At 38.9% G+C, this 20,308-nt stretch overlaps 1 protein-coding gene across 2 annotated transcripts in view; it reads right to left on the bottom strand.

Annotated features, from left to right (window-relative positions):
- Positions 1-343: 343 nt before the first annotated feature.
- Positions 344-20,308, bottom strand: part of LOC126259470 (ATP-dependent Clp protease proteolytic subunit, mitochondrial) — a 48,481-nt gene continuing 28,516 nt past the window's right edge. For both annotated transcript variants that reach the window (XM_049956299.1, XM_049956300.1), the window contains exons 4-6: positions 13,178-13,370; positions 9,572-9,677; positions 344-564 (exon numbers count right to left, since the gene is read on the bottom strand). In XM_049956299.1, coding sequence (XP_049812256.1) covers positions 437-564; positions 9,572-9,677; positions 13,178-13,370 — 427 coding nt within the window. In that variant the 3' untranslated portion in view covers positions 344-436. The remainder of the gene's footprint in view (positions 565-9,571; positions 9,678-13,177; positions 13,371-20,308) is intronic.

Genomic DNA, 20,308 nt, shown 5'->3' with positions numbered 1-20,308 from the left:
GAAGGCACACCACACCTGGCACAAATAAAATTCATTGCAGCAAGAAAAAGGTGCTTTTATTTACATAACAAATATTTCTGTGCCTGCTGCGGAAGATAACCACATGAACAAATCTGCTGGCACCTCAAAGACTTTGAAGAACTTTTAGATTATGTATGATTCACATGTTCTATGTGATTTCCTTTGTGTCTTATCATTTTCTCACATTGTACCCATACAAATATGTAGTCATTAATTGTATAGTTAATAGGACTATCAAAAGACAAAGTCAGTTTCCAGCCATTAAAAAAATTGTCAATAATTTGAAAGTGGGATATAGAGGTGAGATGGAAGCACTAGAATAATCAATGAAAACAACGAATGTTCATTATATTTACAAAAGAACATGAGAAAATCATTGTATAAATATATAACAACATTAAATTTGTGTGTGCTGTCAGTCTTCTGATTTTTCATTTGTGCTTTGATCCCCCGGTTTTGGTGGATGATCTAAAATTTTGTCAATTATGCCAAATTCTTTGGCATCAGTTGGTGACATAAATTTGTCTCTCTCCATGTTCAACTCTGGAAAAAACCGAATATGTACATTAGTGATTATTATAAAAAGAGTAAATATAACTAAAGTGAACACATAAATGTTACCAGAATGAGATTTTCACTCTGCAGCGGAGTGTGCGCTGATATGAAACTTCCTGGCAGATTAAAACTGTGTGCCCGACCGAGACTCGAACTCGGGACCTTTGCCTTTCGCGGGCAAGTGCTCTACCAACTGAGCTACCGAAGCACGACTCACGCCCGGTCTCACAGCTTTACTTCCGCCAGTATCTCGTCTCCTACCTTCCAAACTTTACAGAAGCTCTCCTGCGAACCATGCAGAACTAGCACTCCTGAAAGAAAGGATATAGCGGAGACATGACTTAGCCACAGCCTGGGGGATGTTTCCAGAATGAGATTTTCACTCTGCAGCGGAGTGTGTGCTGATATGAAACTTCCTGGCAGATTAAAACTGTGTGCCCGACCGAGACTCGAACTCGGGACCTTTGCCTTTCGCGGGCAAGTGCTCTACCACTTGCCCGCGAAAGGCAAAGGTCCCGAGTTCGAGTCTCGGTCGGGCACACAGTTTTAATCTGCCAGGAAGTTTCATATCAGCGCACACTCCGCTGCAGAGTGAAAATCTCATTCTGGAAACATCCCCCAGGCTGTGGCTAAGCCATGTCTCCGCTATATCCTTTCTTTCAGGAGTGCTAGTTCTGCATGGTTCGCAGGAGAGCTTCTGTAAAGTTTGGAAGGTAGGAGACGAGATACTGGCGGAAGTAAAGCTGTGAGACCGGGCGTGAGTCGTGCTTCGGTAGCTCAGATGGTAGAGCACTTGCCCGCGAAAGGCAAAGGTCCCGAGTTCGAGTCTCGGTCGGGCACACAGTTTTAATCTGCCAGGAAGTTACATAAATGTTAATTCCCTTGTGTAATGCACACAGTATAAAAACCTGAGAACACATTTTATTGGACAATTCTACAATTCTCAGAATGAAAAGGGTGGAAATAAATACCTGGCAAAGCTATAAATAAGGCAAAAATGATTATTTACAGGAAACATAGCTATCCACATGTGATGCAGCAACGTCATGCCATGAAAAAGATTAAACACTGGATTGCTGTTTACTTAGTCTCAATTGTAAGACACCAAGTGTAAAACTGACACATATTAAAAGTATACACATTAATTCATTACAACAACTGAAAGAAATCCAGATAATAGCCATCACATAAGCAAACAAATGTTTAAAAGAGGTCAGATGTGCTTTTGTCATATAAGAAGTTGTCAGTAATATTTTTCAGCCTCAGGTCATTCAAATGGCATATTACTTGATCTGACTTATTATCTACACCCAGATACATACTCTTCATGCCACAATGCGGTGCACAGTGGAGGGTACCTTGTACCACTGCTAGTCATTCCCTTTCTTATATCAGTCACAAATGGAGTGGGGGAAGAATGATTGTCTACCGTATTTACTTGAATCTAAGCCGCACTCGAATCTAAGCCGCACCTGAAAAATGAGACTCGAAATCAAGGAAAAAAACTTTTCCCGAATCCAAGCCGCACCTGAAATTTGAGACTCGAAATTCAAGAGGAGAGAAAAGTTTTAGGCCCCACTTCCAAATCGAAACAAAGTTGATACATTGTAATATGAGAAACAATTTAGGTCGAATGAATGACGATACAGCTACAGTAGTTTGGATGGAGTCGTAAGCTTAGTAGTTAAGCTTTACCAGGTAGCCACTGCAATGCGTCAGGCGCTCCGCCCGTATTTATATGGGTACCCTTCCTTTTTCACGTGCTTCGTCTAGTTTGAATTGATTGCTTATTTTTCTTTGATCTGATAAGTGCCTTTCTCTTTGTTATAGGTGTTTACATCAGTCTAAGCTGAAAATGCATTAATGTACTGTGTCATGCATTGTCGCATTCTGATAATGAGTGTTAACAACATGTCGCGGCTCGTGGCGCGGCTTGCTTTTGCGCACGCTACCACCGCTTACAATTAAAAAGAGAGAGGAATCGTCTGATTAGCGAAACAATGGCAAGAGACTGCTATTTGTTGTTACTTACACTGCTGCTTTCTTTGATAATGATCAACAAGAACCAAATAATAGACTGCGTATGATAGAAGATGTTCTGAACGAGAGTTTAGCGAAAATTTTTCTCCGTTTGAAAATCTATGCAGACGCCTCTTTAGTACATTACATTCTGCACAGAAATTAGAGTCATCTTAGATTTAAAAATCTAGTCAACTGCCATGCTTCATTTCTGACTGTATCACTATTAGGCATAAGAATAATACGAATATAAACATGACATGATATGTATATTCTTCCGCGTTTGCTGTTGTCTCACTCTAGTTTCGTAGTTTATTAGGCAGACAGGATTTAAATGAGATAGCAGTAAACGTGAAAGAATACATGGCAAAATGTTTATATTCATATTATTCTTACAGTGAAGAGAATACTGCATGTGATTCACAATTCATAAAAGTTCCTATTAGAAACCATCTCTTCTCACAGGTAGGAAAACATTTTCAGAGCGTAGAGTTGGCTGTATTGACAAACATCCCAGTCTTGCCAGTCGCATTTTCATAGTACATTGAAATGCTGCTACATTTGAAGATGAACAATATGGAATTTGTATTTACTTCGTTGGATAATGTATGAAAACGCAGTGGTCGAAACTTGTGGTGGAAGCTCGTCTTCCACCTTTTTTTTAAATTTATTTACTGACAGAGGTTTTTGCACCAGTATTTATATTCGTGCCTGCAAAGCTTGCCTGTGTAACACTACATACATTCGACGGCAGAAGTTAGTTGTGGTAGCACCTACCAACATTTTTCAGAACTTCCTCTTACTTTGCTCTCGATTCTAAGCTGCAGGCAGTTTTTTGGATTACAAAAAGCGGAAAAAAAGTGCGGCTTAGATTCGAGTAAATATGGTATATGCTTCTGTATGAGCCCTGTCTTATTTTGTCTTCATGGGCCTCACATGAGACTTATGTAGATGGGAGGAGGATTGTGCTGCAGCCTGTCACAGATGCTAGTTCTCTCAGCTTTCTCAATAGTGTTTCATAAAAAGAATGACTTCTTCCATCCAGGGATTTCAATTTGAGTTCATGGAACATTTTCTTAACAGGGACATGTCGATCAAACCTACCAGTAACAAATCTATCAGCATGCCTTTGAATTACTTCAATGTCTTCCTTTAATCCGACGTTGTGGGGATTCCTGTTACACAAGCACTATACAAGAATGAGACACACAAGTGTTGTGTACTCAACCTTCTTTATAGATGAGTAACACTTTCCTAGAATTCTCCGAATAAATCAAAATTGACCACTTGCCTTCCATCAATGAACATTATGTGCATGATCCATTTCATGTCACTTTATATTGTTACACTAAAGTAAAATATTTAAAAAAATATTACATTATTTAAAATTTTATTATTATCTATTAGAGTGTCTAGAATTTAGTTTATTTTTTAAGTCTTCCTTTATCTTTTAGTTAAAGTACATAGATATCATGAATGACGAATTGCTTTCTTTCAAGCTAACATATATCAGAGGGTACTAGAAATCACAATGCTGGGTTCTGATCCCTTAGTTCAGCAGCAACTCCAATAAAATTTCCTCGGTTGCCTGTATTCTAGAAATCAACAGAGTTTGTGTATGTGCAAGTACAGTTCTGGAATGAGATTCGGGTGACTTTTATGACAGCATAGGATTTCATAATTCAGAAAACAGAACAATAATCTTTCTGAAAGATTCATGCAGATTTGGCCATTGAAGCATCCATCAAACATCATTACAAAAATTCTATGGGTGCAGCATATGGCCACAGTAGTAAAACAGTCACTATTTAAAGAAATAAAGTGTTTTTATACTGTTTTCACCACGAAAATATATTCTTGAGTCCGCTGCATAGGAAATACATTCTTGAGTCCTTTACATCAGTTTGCAGATGAAATATTAACTAACAAGCACTACTTGTGTCACCAAAACTGAATTAACTTCTAACAACATTTAATGGCTGCTAGCAACAATACCCTTATCATACAAATTGAGGTTAACACTGATACCCATATTCTATCATCAAATCTCAAGACAAAAATGAGTCTCTTCATTACAGAAAAATGGCAAGGAAATTTACTTTCCATGGAGTAGCGCTAGAGTTCTAAAGAGCATCGAGCTGTCAGGCGAGTTCTGTTTATTGGGCTACAATTAGTAACAACTGACTGGCAATAAAAAATTCCAATGACTCTTTATATATGTAGTGGAAATTGCAATTTACATTTTCAAATAAACAAATGACATTGACACAATAGATGATATGTTATAATGCCTACACATTTCATCAACATGACTGTCAAGTTTCAATCAAAATGACCTTTTAAAAAGAAAGAGAAACAGGGGCCATAAAATACTAAAAAAGTAAATTACAAATCAGATTAACTTCTATATACTACTATATGCACTTCAACTGTTAAATAATAACTTGTTGTGCTTGTGCAGTTGATGAGTAACTATGCACTATATTCAAGTATAGAAGTTAGTTTGATATGTAGTTTGAAATTAGTATAATATTACTATTCCCTGCAACTTTCTTTTTAAACAGATCATTTGATAATGACTTGATAATAAGTCAAAACTTGTAATGATCCCATTTGAGTGCTCTGAAGCTGAAATACATAATAAAAAACTTTTCAAGATGGTCACTGTGTTTCCTTAAGACAGTGTGCCTTGTCTATGTCAACTTATACAGTTACAGTTTTTATTTCTATCAATGTGCTGCATCAATGTTTCTTCAGAAATTTGCAAGAAGCTATACCAAGCTCGTGTCTCATCATTTTGAGTATGAATATGTCAGTCTTTGTTCTGCATGAGATGCTGGGGGAAAGGGGAGGGGGGGAGTGGGGCAGGTAGATAGAAGTGGTTTTAGGCAGGTGCGCAAGCTAACTTTAACAACACAGCCTCTTGAATGAATATAAAACCCTTGCAATAATGCAATGATTAACACTGTTTAGGTATATCATACGACCTACAATTTTTATTGTACAAATATTAAATGAAACAGGCAGTTTCTCAAAGTTTCACGAAGGATTACTGGCACTGGCAGTTTAATTGGACAGTATAAATGGTTCAAATGGCTCTGAGCACTATGGGACTTAACATCTTAGGTCATCAGTCCCCTAGAACTTAGAACTACGTAAACCTAACTAACCTAAGGACATCACACACATCCATGCCCGAGGTAGGATTCGAACCTGTGACCGTAGCGGTTGCACGGTTCCAGACTGAAGCGCCTAGAACCGCTCGGTCACTTCGGCCGGCTAATTGGACAGTATAACCTCAATCACATCTCTGATGACTATTACACAGTACCAGGAAGATTATGGTTTAACATCCTTTTGTCAATTATGTCATCATAGTCTCAGACTGGGGAAGGAAATCTGCCATGTCAAAGGCATTATGCTGGCGTTTGTGTTAATTGGTTTATGGACACCATGGAAATCCTAAATCTGAATAGTTGGATGGGGATTTGAACAGAAAGCAGATTTAGTCTAAGGCAGTACTTTATTACAAGAGGAATATGCCTCTTAACATTACTGTGTGCCAACATCAAACTTGGATCATTTAATGTTTATTAACAAGCTCTCCAATGCACTTCTTTTACAACAAAAGACTCACAGTGTTGGTAACATTACTTAATCGAAGAATAACCTACATACTACCAGAAACAACTTCAACTAAGTCTAAAACTTACATGTGGGACAGACTGATACAGAATGAGGAGTAACATTGAATATCAACTGAATAGCAAGTATCCAGATGTGTGTGTTCCAGTCCAGCAGACAGTATGCACTTCTCATGTATTAACATAGCATGTAACTGAAAAAATCCATCTAAAAAAATGACATGCAACCAGTAACCTAATCTGCACAGTACAGAAAAGCTGTTGGTGGAAGGAAGGATCAAGATGCCCCTGGTTGTGAAGCAGCCATTGAAATCAATCGTGTAATATTTAGCTGCATGTTGTGACATAGGGTGGTCCACTTCACTCCACTGAGTGGCAGTGGCCATTCATCCTGGCGGACAGCTGGTTGGTTGTCATGCCAATACAAAAAGCCATGCAATGACTGCAGCAGACCTGGTGGATGACATGGCAGTTTTAACAGGAGTCCCAGCCTCTGATTCGGGTAGGATAAGCTTGACAGGACTGGAATAGGACGTACTGGTTAGGTGGACTGAGCAGGTGTTACCCCTCTGTAAGGGATTGGGATTGGCATAAGGACAGACTAGGATGTTGTCGAGGTTGCATGTGTGACGGAACACCACTTTACAAGGTGTGGGAATGATCTTGGATAGGATGTCCCTTATTTCAGGGCATGATGACAGACTATTAAGGCCCTGATGAAGAATGTCGTTCATTGTTCCAGTCTGGGGTGATATTGGGTGACAAAGGGAATGTTCCTTTATAGCTCATTCTTGGGGTGGTGGAAGGATTGAGGGTGTGTGGGGATGTGGCACAGGAAATCCATTTGTGGACTGGTTCTGGGGACGTTGCTTGTCTGTGAAGACCATCGAGAGACCTTCAACATACTGGGCAAGGCAGCTCGTCATCCAGGAAGGTAGCACATGTTGGGATGAGGAGGGCCAGGTGAAGTGGATGGGACAGAAGGTATTGGGGTTGTGAAGGGATCAGGATAGGGTCTCCTGGCCCTAAGTCCAGATCATGAAGACGTCATCAGCGAACCTAATCCAGACCAAGAGTTTGGGTTTTGGAAGGCTACAAAGGTTTCCTCTAGACGGTACCATGTACCATACAGGTGCCGATGGGTGTTACACAGCTTTGTTGGTATACCTTCCCTTCAAAGGAGAAGTAATTGTGTGTCTGGAAATAGATAGTAAAGTATCCCTCCGATCCCCTGCCCTATTCTGGATTGCTCCTTTTGCACAAGATGACAGGTGCATTGGCCTAAGTGGCCAGCGAGAGTGGTCAAGTGTGTACAAGGTGTGTGTGTGTGTGTGTGTGTGTGTGTGTGTGTGTGTGTGTGTGTGTGTGCGCGCGCGTGCATGCATGCGTGCGCGGGGTGTGGGGGTGGGGAGCTCAATAATACCAAGCTTGCTAGACACAGCAACCTGCATCACACCAAGTGTACCAGCTATAGCCTACACCTCCCTAGCCACAGGATTGGATGCATGCGGACTTCGTAAATCCATTCCATGGGGGACAAGAAGTTGAATTTTATAGATGCGTATTCTCATTTCCCAGACACCTGACAACACCAGAGAATATCACAAAGGTAAAGGCCACTGTTTTTTTTTTTATTATTATTACTTTTTCCCTTACTGAAGGAACCACTTGAGCTCTGGGCACCAATAATGAACCACAGTTTGCTTCTGCCAGTTTTCACAGTTTTCAATGGTTTTACACACAGAATGGAGTCAAGGACCTTTGTTTGACCCTGCCTCTAATATCATGGCTAAAATTTTGTATGAATTTTTAAAACATACATGGAAGAACTATTAACATCCAAGCCTATCAATTCTGCACTGTCAACAATATTAGGAAATGGACACATTGCTACTCACTTTAAATATAAACTGATGAGCTGCATACAGCCACAATGAAAAGCACAACAAAATGCACAACTAAAAGATAGTGTGTGGCAGTCTCTTCATTGTGCCTGTTTGCATCTCAAAGAGTCATCCTTATTATGAGTAGCAATCTATCCTTTTCCTAACATTGTTGATATTCTAACCTAGAGTTTCCATTGTTTAATTTTGCACTTTGTTCCTTTTTATCAATGATGATGATGATTACAACGATGATGAAGCAGCCACACCTTTTAAGGTGGGCATCCCTGTCTGTGCGCATATGTTTTTATGCATGCCTGGCTGGATAGGTGATTCCATACCATCCAATAAGACAGCCAGCTGGTCCTGGTGACCAAATCTCACAGCGTCATTTGCAGGCACCACAATCAGATTTGTATGTGTGATCCAGGGTAAGCTCTGACTCCGAATCTACCACACTGGCGGGTGCAACCTGCCTCACCCACTCCAAAAACCAACAACAGAAAATGTGGAGTCTCCTCCTGCAAAGACATTCCTGTCTGTGAGTGCCTGCGATTCTCATCATCCATTGCCTCTATGGATCTGGATTCTGATGAGATGCAACAGCCCCTCCCCCCCACCCCCCTGTGTGCACCAGGTATGATGTAACACCCACCACAGCCTTCTTCAGAACCAGTAGCTAACTTCAAGTCCAAACTACTGTCCCACACCATACCACGGTATGGCTTATTAGGATGGTTCTGCCCTTATGAGCCAATTCCAGGGGGTTGAGTTCTTGCTATCCCACTGGATGTATCTACAGTTCACTCAATATGATTATGCATATGTCTGGTGAGGTCACTAAAGGCCTGGTGAACAAGGGGACAATTGTACGAGTCAGGTCACGTGGCAAAACAGCCGTGGCAGATTCACCTGCAAACTGCCACATCTCACTTGTCATTGACCGATGTTTACAGCAAGTGCTGTGTATTTGCTGATGATGATTCTTTGCTATGTAGTTTCCTCCTGGACTGTGATAAAAACTTCATTTTTATCTACTGATGACGTTTGGCTTGTGCAAGGATATGCCTTTCTGCCTAATGTGAGACTGTATGTTATCCTCATCCAACTGACCACAGTATTTTTAGTGACTGAACTGATGGCATATGGGGGCACCAAAGAGTGTGGTTCATAACTAATTGTTTACCAATAAAACTTACAAACAGTATTCTCCAGCACAGAAGTGTGAGGTATTTCAAGAACACTTAAAAATTATTACTTTCTGTGAATTAATTATAAAAAACTTCTACTTAATAAAATGTGTTATTGAAGTAGAATTACAACATGGACAAAATCCTGTGTGAATAGCATGAAGTTCAATGCAATGGCAGTTGGCTTATGCTTAGAAGTAGAACGAAATACAATATTAGTCACAGAGAACAGAGAACTGAACTACACTACAATTCTTACCTATTTTCTCAATAGGAAGACCTGTATGCTTCACATAGAGTTTATTGATTTGTTTCTTTATTTTTAAAATTTCTTCTACATGAATAAGCATATCAGTTGCTTGACCCTGCAGAAAAATAATTTTTATATTTGGACATATTTTCTACACAATAAACACAATCAGTTTAAAAATTTTGTATTTTGAAATGTCAAATATTTGTTTAACAAAAATAGTAAATTAAATAAAGTTAATAACACAAACAACTAAAAGTAAATTGAAAAGGGATGTACACTGATGAGCTAAAACATTATGACCAGCTGTTTAATAGCATGTTGTTCCACTTTTCAATAGAGATGCTCCTTGACATGGATTCTACAAGTCCTTGACATGTTTCAAGAAGTATGTGGCACCAGATGTCTACGCACAGATCAAACAATTCCCACGAATTATGGGATGGTGGTTTACAGGTGCGCAGCTGGCGTCTGATGTGTGTTCCAATCGGTACAGATCAGGCACACTTGCTGGCCACGATATCAATGCGAGTTCACTGTAATACTCAAACCACTATAGCATAATTCTGACCTTGCAACATGGACAGTTATCCTGCAGGAAGATATCATCCTCATATGGGGAGACTTCAAGCCTTAAGCGATGCAGATGGTCCGCAATAATGTTCAAGTAGTTAACTGCTGCCATGATGCCTTTGATTACCACCAGATTCCACAGTAGCCAAACTCAATGTATCCCATAGCATAATTCTGCCCTCACTGGCCTGCATCTCTGGTGCGGTGCACGTTTTGAGCAGCCATTTGCCTGGATGACAGTGTGTAAGGACCCATCCATCAACCTAGTGTAACAATAGATGCGATTCTTTTGACAGGTGAAAAGTTTCTATAGATCCACAAAGATAAGTGATGCTGTGCCCACTGTAACCGTAACTGACACTATCACTGGGTCAACACAGGGACACTTAGGGTCACGTGATGTGGAGCTCCATGCGCAACAATGGCCTTCGGAAGTGCGTCCAAAACACATGCACCTGCACCAGCACTGTACTCTGTCGTCAGTCTGCCACGTATCGCTGCCTATCCTGGATTACACAGTGGGGGATCATCCGACTATGTTCTGTGATGAAACATGATTTTCTAATACCACACAGCCTACTCATTATTTCACCATCCTTCAACCACTTTCCATAGGTGCTCACAGCAGTAGTATGCCAACAGGTTACCAGTTTCCCCATTTCACAGATTTTCATTTCCAGACGCAGAACCACAACAATGTGACCTTTGTCAAAACCACTTACATCAGTGGATTTCCACATCTGCAGCCCATATCTTCACTATAATGACTGCCCATTCATCTCTGTTCCACTTACATTATTACCTTACTGTGTCATGTGCCCGCAACACCACCAGGAGGCATTCAGCTTCACAGTAGGCAAAGGTCGTAATGTTTTGGCTCATCAGTGTATATAACACACTATTCCGAAACAGTCTAATAACAATGAAAGGTAGCAACAAAGTTCTTATTAAATTATATTCTAACATACAATGCACTTCTAAATATGTATCAATTCCAAAGACTGTTTTGTTTTGTATTCTCAGTAGTAAATGATATATTTCAGGTATTAGCAACATATGAAATGATTATGTAGCACCACAACAATGAATGTAAAGATCATAAATAGCAGATTGTCATAACACACACTGAACCTCAAACTTCCAGAAAAATTGTGTTGGTTCTTTAAAAATTATTACAAAAAAAGCACAGAAAAGAAGAAGTGACTATATGGCTTCTCATAGTATCTCTCTCACTATAAAATCTTGAAAGATTTGCTTTTCCCTTTGTGACACCCAACCTTCATTATCTCTGACTCCACAGGGAATTGTTTCCTAAAGATAAAAAGTCATTTTTAATACTATTGTTGATCACGAGACAATATTTAAAGCACACAATAAAAAAAGCTTTAATTGATTTGGTGTCCTGCCCAACTTTCAGTAAACCTATGGTCTAATTTCAGTAATCTTTCAGGTATTTAAAAAAAAAAATAATAATAAAAAAATGGTTTTTCAAGTTCTCAGTATTTCTTGTTGAGAAATTAAGTGTATTTTACAATCCACAAGCTTTTGCTATGTCACTTTCAAAAAAGAGCTGCATGGAATGTAGACAGGAACATGCTCATTTCGAGTGCTTTGACGCATAAGCTGCAAGTAATGCCGTCAACAAGGGAAGTGGGACTTGCCATAATAAAGCACTTGGATTCAATGTTCTTCCGATGCTTTTTATAATTCTCCATCTGTTTTGTTTTTGGTGATATTGCTGATAAAATACAAATAAAGGAGTTAGCTGGTATACTGGAGACGATGAGTCACTGATAGGTACAACAAAAAGACACTAAATTTTGTTGTTGTTGTGCCTATCTGCAACTCAACATCTCCCCTGTATGGTGAGTAGCAACTTTCCTTTTCATAATATAGTTACATTTCATACTGGATTTTCCACTGTTTGAGTTAAGCTGACACTTGAGAAGTAATTTAGAGTTTATGAACTTTCAGCTATAAGGTAGATTGGTAAGCCTAAGTGCTGATAAATATGTCTATTATTTATTTCCATGTATGTTGTGAGAAGCAAATGTATACATGAAGTTTAACAAAAATTGAAAATGTTATCTGTGTTACCCCATGGTTACAAAATGCAGTACAAAGGACCCAAAATAATACAGAAGAATTTAGTGAAACCATTTAAGATGTTCTAGCAGCATGTATTGAATCACATAGGACATTCAGAAGACAGAAATACTCCGCCATTCAAAGATGTACACATTCACTGTTTAGTATCTGTATTATAACAAAGTATAGAAGGTCCCTGACTGCGACACCAAGGAAATGTAGTTGTTTTAATGTGTAGTTTTTAAATATGCATGTCACTGCACTTTCCTCCTCCTCTGCTTGTTATTTTAGCAGCATGCAGAGCCACTGATTAGATTATGGGTGTCCAGATACTATTCAAGATTTTATATAATTCTTTCATGAAACTACAACAGTTGATACAATTTTCAATACGAAATCTGTTTGTACAGTATGTCAAATGAGATAACTTTTTTCTCTTAATGAAAATGAAGTTTGAATTTAACTGTTTGTAGCAGAATGTAAATGTTGAATGTTAGCAAATATAGATACAACTTCTGAACATTTTCCTGCAGACTTAGAAATTTACTTTTATCCAATAAACAAACATTTTTTATGCATGGTTTTTATTTCATATTGTACGTGTGCTTGTGTTTGGTATAAATTTTGAAAGAATTTCTTTCAATAAGAAATATGTTTGATGACGAACAGAACACTGTCAGTAACAATATTTGTTGCTCTTAATACTTGTGAACTGCAAGCTACTAATATTTGTTAATCATGCTTGGCATTTAATGAAATCTATGTACTTTCTTTTAAGTACATTTGTAACTTCACTTCTCAACTACAACAGTAGGGTAAATTTAATTAAATAATTTTCAGCCACATGAAATAATGCTGTAGGAAAGTGCCTCTCAATGTGTTGAACAACACAATTTAAAAAAACATCAACTCAAAATTTATTAAGTTAACACAAAAAGCATTATTTATTCATACCCGAACTCCACCAGATGGTTGATGAATCATGATTCGTGCATTGGGAAGGGAATGCCTCATTCCACAAGTACCTGCAGCAAGTAGTAGGCTGGCCATACTGCATGCCTGTCCGACACACCATGTTGCAATGGGTGGCAATATGTACTGCATTGTATCATAAATAGCCAAACCAGCTGTCACACTTCCACCAGGACTGTAAAACACACAGAGCTGGATTTTACATAAGCTAACATCATTAGAAAACTAAGAGAAATGAAAATCACCTTTCACTTATTTATTACTTTCAATAGCAAAATCATACTTGCTTCCTTAGCACGTCTCTCACATGTCACTAGCTTTCATGCTGCCGCTATTTATTATTAAAATATCAGGTCCACTCATAAGAATGTATCTATTTCCTAATCATACTGGAAACAGACCCGAGGACATGTCCACGAGGTATGGGGAAACTGCTTACAATTTTCACTTAAGCAACAATATTGAATCAGAGTCGAAATAAATCATTGGGTCAGGTTTTTACCTGAAGAAACTGTGTAATGATTCATACTATCTGACACCTGTGAGTGACACTTAATGATTAAAGTATATCGTTGTGGAGAAATAACATAGGAATTTGCTGTTTGATCAATTCTTGATAATATCTGGGCAATCTGGAAGCACAATTTTATAGCTGTTGGTTGTAATATATGAAAAATCTGCAGTAATGTGTGCAATATTTTAGTTTCTTTTACTGTATCAGCTTCCTGTGGAATTGTTGGTACGGATGGAAAAATTGGGATGTTGTTGAGACAGTTTAAGAGGGCAGGATAGAGAGAAAAGTTCATTTGAAATGCCTGGAAATACAACCATTTTCCTTTAAAGAAAATTGCTAATAATTAGGAAGTAGTTGTAATGAGTTTCTTATAACAGTTTCCAATGTTCAGATGTAACATGTGGCAATGATGAAGAGATTGGATTCCTGAACTTATTGCTGTGCAAGGTGGCCAATTGAAACCCCCCACAGATTTCTACTTTGGATAACCATAAACTTTAACTGGATACCCAGGACTGCAATCAGCTTATTCAGTTTGCAAGATGACAATAATCTGCACATCCCAGAGGAGCAGGCAGTTGATGATTATCAAAATTACAACTACGCCAAGGATAACAGACAGCCACACACAGGAGAGAGAAAGGAACCATCCCGGCATTTGCCTGCAGCGATTTAGGGAAATCACAGACAACCTAAATCAGGATGGCCAGACGCGGGATTGAACCATCGTCCTCCCGAATGCGAGTCCAGTGTCTAACCACTGTGCCACCTTGCTTGGTGAGAGACAAGGAATTATGAAAAATTAAAGGGAAGATATATCAAAGAAAGGGCCATACTTCCTCCTTATATATTGTTTCTTCATTTTTATGCACACAGACAACCCACCCACCAAGAGGCAGATGACAAAAACACATAGAAAGAAGCAAAACTGCCGTCTTTTGGGACAAGTTCCCCATCTTCTAGCAAAGGAGAAGAGAGAGTTAGGGGCAAAATACTATTAAGGATTAGTGTTCAGAAGAAGGCATAGAAAGAGATACTCAGGATCTTTTATACAAGACAGACATGAAAGAAAAAGAGAGATTACTGGTAGATTAGACAACATTTTACAACACAAAAGTGGCAGAAGGGGCGGTAGGCAAGTCAGAAATGTTTGGAAATACACATAATAAAGAACACAAAAAGACCCTGAAACTACTAAGTGCAAGGAAAATTGTAGAGAGAGGGTGTAAAATAATCAGATGGATACTTAAGTGCCTTCAGAGGGTTCATCGAACCACTTTCGTACTATTTCTCTGCCATTCCACTCTCAAACAGTATGTAGAAAAAACAAACACTAGATGATTTCTCTCATTGTAGGTGGGCCAGGGTGTCCACAGGTCATGAAAGTAATGAGACTGAGTGGGTGGTTATGAATTTTATTTTCTGTGTCAGACAGGTGCAGTTCTAGAAGGAAGTGGCAAGTTAGCGCACCCCCAAAGATATATTCAGTAGTTCAGTAAATAAAACAATTGTGTGTATTATGAAGATGCACCAGAACTCTTAAAAGTCTTATCTGTAGAGTACTTGTGTTACCATCTGTGCAGGCCATGTCAGCAAAGCCTCTGCTGCTGCTGTTGTTTGCAACCTTGAGGAGAAGGTGCAGATGGAGAAATTTGGAGCTATGAGGTGCATACACCTAGTGGAAATGAAGTATAAATTTAAACAGGGCAAGTAGACAGTGAAAGCAGCCCTCTTGCCCAAGGCTAAAACACAGCTCTTAAAATGAGTTAAAATATAATCAATGTGTCGCAAACACATGTACAGGTAACCCCTGGAAAAAGAATCTTGGCTCATTGAGCAATATATTACTCACAGCCTAGTTAGGACAAACATTACAATGGAGCTGCTGAAAGCAGGTACATCAGTCATGTTGTGGATTTCTGTTTTTTCCTTCAGTACTGCAGGAATGTGTGATACAGTGTCTCAACCAAATGTCTAATGTATAGTCTCACATCTTGTGTCGAACTGGTTGACTTATTTACAAAGCTCAGCGATTACTGTCATAGCTTACTTTTGCTTTCTTTAAGTGTACACTCTCTCTTGAGTTGGCCTTTGCAACTTGAAATGTGGCAAATTTTTTCACAGCTGGACTGCACCTTTACTATTCTGTTGCCTGTTATTGATTGCAGGGCTGTAATGTTCATCTGACTAGGAGAAACACAGCTTGCTATATTTGCACAAGGACTGCAGGATGGATACTTCAGAGGTGTGATGAATTTTGCTATAAACATGGTCCACTATGCTCTGGATAGTGTCTACGAATTTAAATTTAACCACCTTGCAGCCAAATATCCAGTGGCCTTCCTCAGGATCTACCTTGGTATCTTTCTTACAATGACTGCTTTATCTAGTTCAAAAATCCAGATTTGGAAATGGTAACCAAAGTTCAGGTCTTCATTCAATACCTTCAGAATAACATCGGCAAGTACAAAAGGCAAAAAGAAGAGGTTAAGGTAAAGAAAATTCACACCGTTATGCTGAAATGTGTAACATGCGCCACAATCAAAATACACTGCATTAAGAAAATTTTCATGAATTCAACTTTTTATTAAAATATCATATCAAGAAAGATATCTATCCACACATGGGTATATGTGTGGATGGATATGTGTGTGTGTGCGCGAATGTATACCCGTCCTTTTTTCCCCCAAGGTAAGTCTTTCCGCTCCCGGGATTGGAATGACTCCTTACCCTCTCCCTAAAACCCACATCCTTTCATCTTTCCCTCTCCTTCCCTCTTTCCTGATGAGGCAACAGTTTGTTGCGAAAGCTGGAATTTTGTGTGTGTGTTTGTGTTTGTTTGTGTGTCTATCGACCTGCCAGCGCTTTCGTTCGGTAAGTCACATCATCTTTGTTTTTTTATATATATATATATATATATATATATATATATATATATATATATATATATATATATATATATATATATATATATATATATACGAGGGCGGTTCAGAAAGTAACCTCCGATTGGTCACAGTGCGGGTTGTGGGGGGAGTAGCGACGCCATCTGTGCGTTCACGCACTCAACAGGTCAGTCGGCATCAAGCCGTGGTCGAGTGAACGTCGTACCTGCGCTAGTTTAGTTTTTGTGGCAGTTTGAAATGTGTGCTGCAATAGAAAACCCCGCCAAATGTGAAGTGCGTGCTGTCATAAGGTTTTTTACAGCCAAAGGATATTCTGCAGCAGCTATTCATCGTGAGCTTTGTGCCGTGTACGGACCAAGAGTTATGAGTGAAGGAGTTGTCCGTGAATGGGTACGTTTATTTAAAAGTGGACGAGAAAACGTTCATGATGAAGAGAGGAGTGGTAGACCATCATTGGTGACTGACGAACTCGTTCAGACAGTTGATGCAAAAGTTCGTGAAAATCGACGTTTCTCAATGTCGGAGTTGTCTACTGGTTTTCCACAGATTTCTAAGACTCTCTTGTACGAGATAGTGACAGCAAGATTGGGTTACCGTAAGTTCTGTGCACGATGGGTGCCCAAAATTCTTACCGACCACCACAAAACTCAAAGAATGGCCTCTGCATTAGACTTTCTGTCACATTATGAGGACGAAGGAGAACCATTGTTAAACAGAATCGTGACCGGTGACGAAACCTGGATTAAGTACGTGAACCCTGAGACAAAAGAACAATCAAAGATGTGGGCACATTCAAATTCGCCTACCAAACCAAGAAAAGCCTCGCAAGATTTTTCTGCCAGAAAACTGATGGCAACGGTGTTTTGGGATGCCAAAGGGGTGTTGTTGGTTGAATTCATGGAACGTGGTACGACCATTAATCAAGACGTGTACTGTGAAACAATAAAAAAGTTACGACGGGCTATACAGAACAAACGCCGTGGTATGCTGACTTCCGGTATCGTTTTTTTGCACGATAACGCCCGTCCTCACTCTGCTCGCAGAGCAACGGCCCTTCTTGAGTCCTTCAAGTGGGACGTTATCAACCATCCACCTTACAGCCCAGACCTGGCGCCAAGTGATTATCACCTCTTCATGCATTTGAAGAAATGGCTCGGGTCACAGCGGTTTGATGACGACGAAGAGCTCAAAGATGCGGTCACAGGCTGGCTCCAGGCACAAGCGGGTGATTTTTATGCAGAAGGAATTTCAAAGCTTGTGAAGAGATACGATAAGTGCCTCAATCACTATGGAGACTATGTAGAAAAATAGTGCAAAGATGTAGTTGTAAGATGTATATATTAAAATATTTTTATTTAACTTGGTGTATTTTTTTAAATCAACCGGAGGTTACTTTCTGAACGGCCCTCGTATATTAACACAAATATAACCAGCATGTTGTATCTGAGAATAACAAATGGTTTAAACATAAGCTGACAGGCAGAAATTTTCTCGAGTTTGTCACTCGCCCTAGTAATTATATATTATATTCAGCATGATTCAGACTCCTCCATCTTTCAATTCTCCTTGCAAACTTGTGATCCCATGGGGTACTTAGACATAAAAACATTCTTAGAGAAGTTCAGAATGATAAGTATATATAACCACATCTGGATTTCTCCCCATTTCTAGTGCATCAAGAATTGTCTACTGTGATGATACTGACTGTTTTCATAAAAAAAAATCCCATTAAGAAAATTCTTCAGTGAATCCCGAGCATCTGCTTTACATGTTGGTTAGTTACAAATTATTAAATAGGAATTGCCACCTAAGCTATCTCATTTCCATTTCAATATTTGATGTTCAATGCAGGTATAAGTTAAATAATTGTAAACAACAATTCTATGTTTGTTGTGCTGGTAATTCAGTTACTGAATTATTATTTTAATCAAGGATGTCTTCCACTTTCAAGCAATGTTTGTGTCATTTTGAAACTTCCTGAAAGATTAGAACTGTATGCAGGAGCAACAACTGAAGCTAGAACATTGTCTTTTGTGCGCAATGCCATTAACAACTGAGCTACTTGAGCATGATTCAAAACCCAGCCTTACAGCTTCACTTCCACCAGCACCTCTATCCTACTTTCCATGCTTCACAGAAACTCTCTTGGATATGTTGCTGAACAAGTACCTGTGTAAGAAAATAAATTGTAGAGAAATGGCCATGGGATTATTTCCTGAATGAATCTTTCACTCTGCAAAAGATAATGCACAATTTTGACACTTACTGCAACATTAAGAGCACTGCCTATGAAAGGCAAGTTAACAGTTCCAAGCCCTGATCCAACACACACAGTTTTAATCTGCTAAGAAGTTTCATCTCACATTAAAAAGTTTATTCATTTGTTAAATTTTATCTTAGTTCATGAATCTGTCCTGTTAATTTAACCACCATCAATAATGCTAAAGAAGATAAATATGTATGTTTGCAAGTGGATTTTTTGTTTTGTTTTTTAAGCTGATGCCATTTCTTGTTTGTCAACCTCCACAGTTTATGGTCTTCTCAGTCCCACTCTTGCAGCTTTCTGAAATGCACAGCTTCTTTGACATACAACACCAGTCTTCTACAAAATAGACATCACTTCCCCCCCCCCCCCCCCCCCAACACCACCACCACCACCACCACCAGGAACAACATCCATACCTTCTTCTAACAACAATAACCATCCATTCATTCTAAATGGCCATATCATAACAAACTCTTCCTTTTAATAGCTTCCATTTCTTTTTTTTTGTGATTTCTTTGTATATGATGTGGTCTAATCTTGAAACTCCAACACTTTGTTCCATCAACCCATATCCTTCGCTAGCAGTGGACCTTTTCCCACCTATCTTATCTCCCAAAATTCTGACCCATTTATACAAATGCTTTCTGTTGTTTTCTATAAAATCTTTTTAGTTTTATTTGTGGTATTATTAATCCAAATCATTGAGTTTAATTATCAAATAACATATTTCCCTTGTTCAATCTTATTTTTAATATACTCTACATTCTTACCATTCACAGGTATAGTTACACCTTCATATTTAAAAGTACAACATCTAGTAGTAAAATTCCCAGCACTCCAAATCACGCTGTTCTTGACTACCCATTATCATATAATCAGTTTATTTTTAAACACCACATGTCATATTCTTCATACAGCTTCCTCAGAATCTTTGGCAATTATTTCCTGGTCATCAACAAATGGGAGAGTACAGTCAATCACTACCAACCAACATCATCACTGGGCTATATTTACTTCCCATTGTCTTTAATACTTCTTAAAGAAAATTTTTAAATGGAGGAATCATTGGACAACCCTCTCTAAGCTGTTTGCCAATTTGGAATTCCTCTGCTAACAAACTGCCCACTTTCACTGCGCTGGTGAACCTCAAATATAAGGCTCAAACTACATTGCTGCGAGCTCTGGTGGAAGCAGTGTGGTGCAATGGTTAGTGCCGCTGGCTGGCATCCTGTGGGGCACCTGTAAGTCAGATCACCAGCAATTATTTGTTATTTTGTATGTATCACTGCTGTAAGGTCCTTGACATATCTTATGTTTTTATATTTAGAATGTTTGATATTTGTATAAATGACTGCACTCTCCACCCGGGTGTTCAGTTCTTTTCTAGCTGTTCACTGGTGTCAGTAATAAACATGCTTTTCAGTACT

This window comes from Schistocerca nitens, chromosome 5 (genome assembly GCF_023898315.1).
Source record: "Schistocerca nitens isolate TAMUIC-IGC-003100 chromosome 5, iqSchNite1.1, whole genome shotgun sequence".
Lineage (NCBI taxonomy): Eukaryota > Metazoa > Arthropoda > Insecta > Orthoptera > Acrididae > Schistocerca > Schistocerca nitens.
Note: the sequence above shows the minus strand (reverse complement) of the source record. Positions and strands in the feature narration are given on the sequence as shown.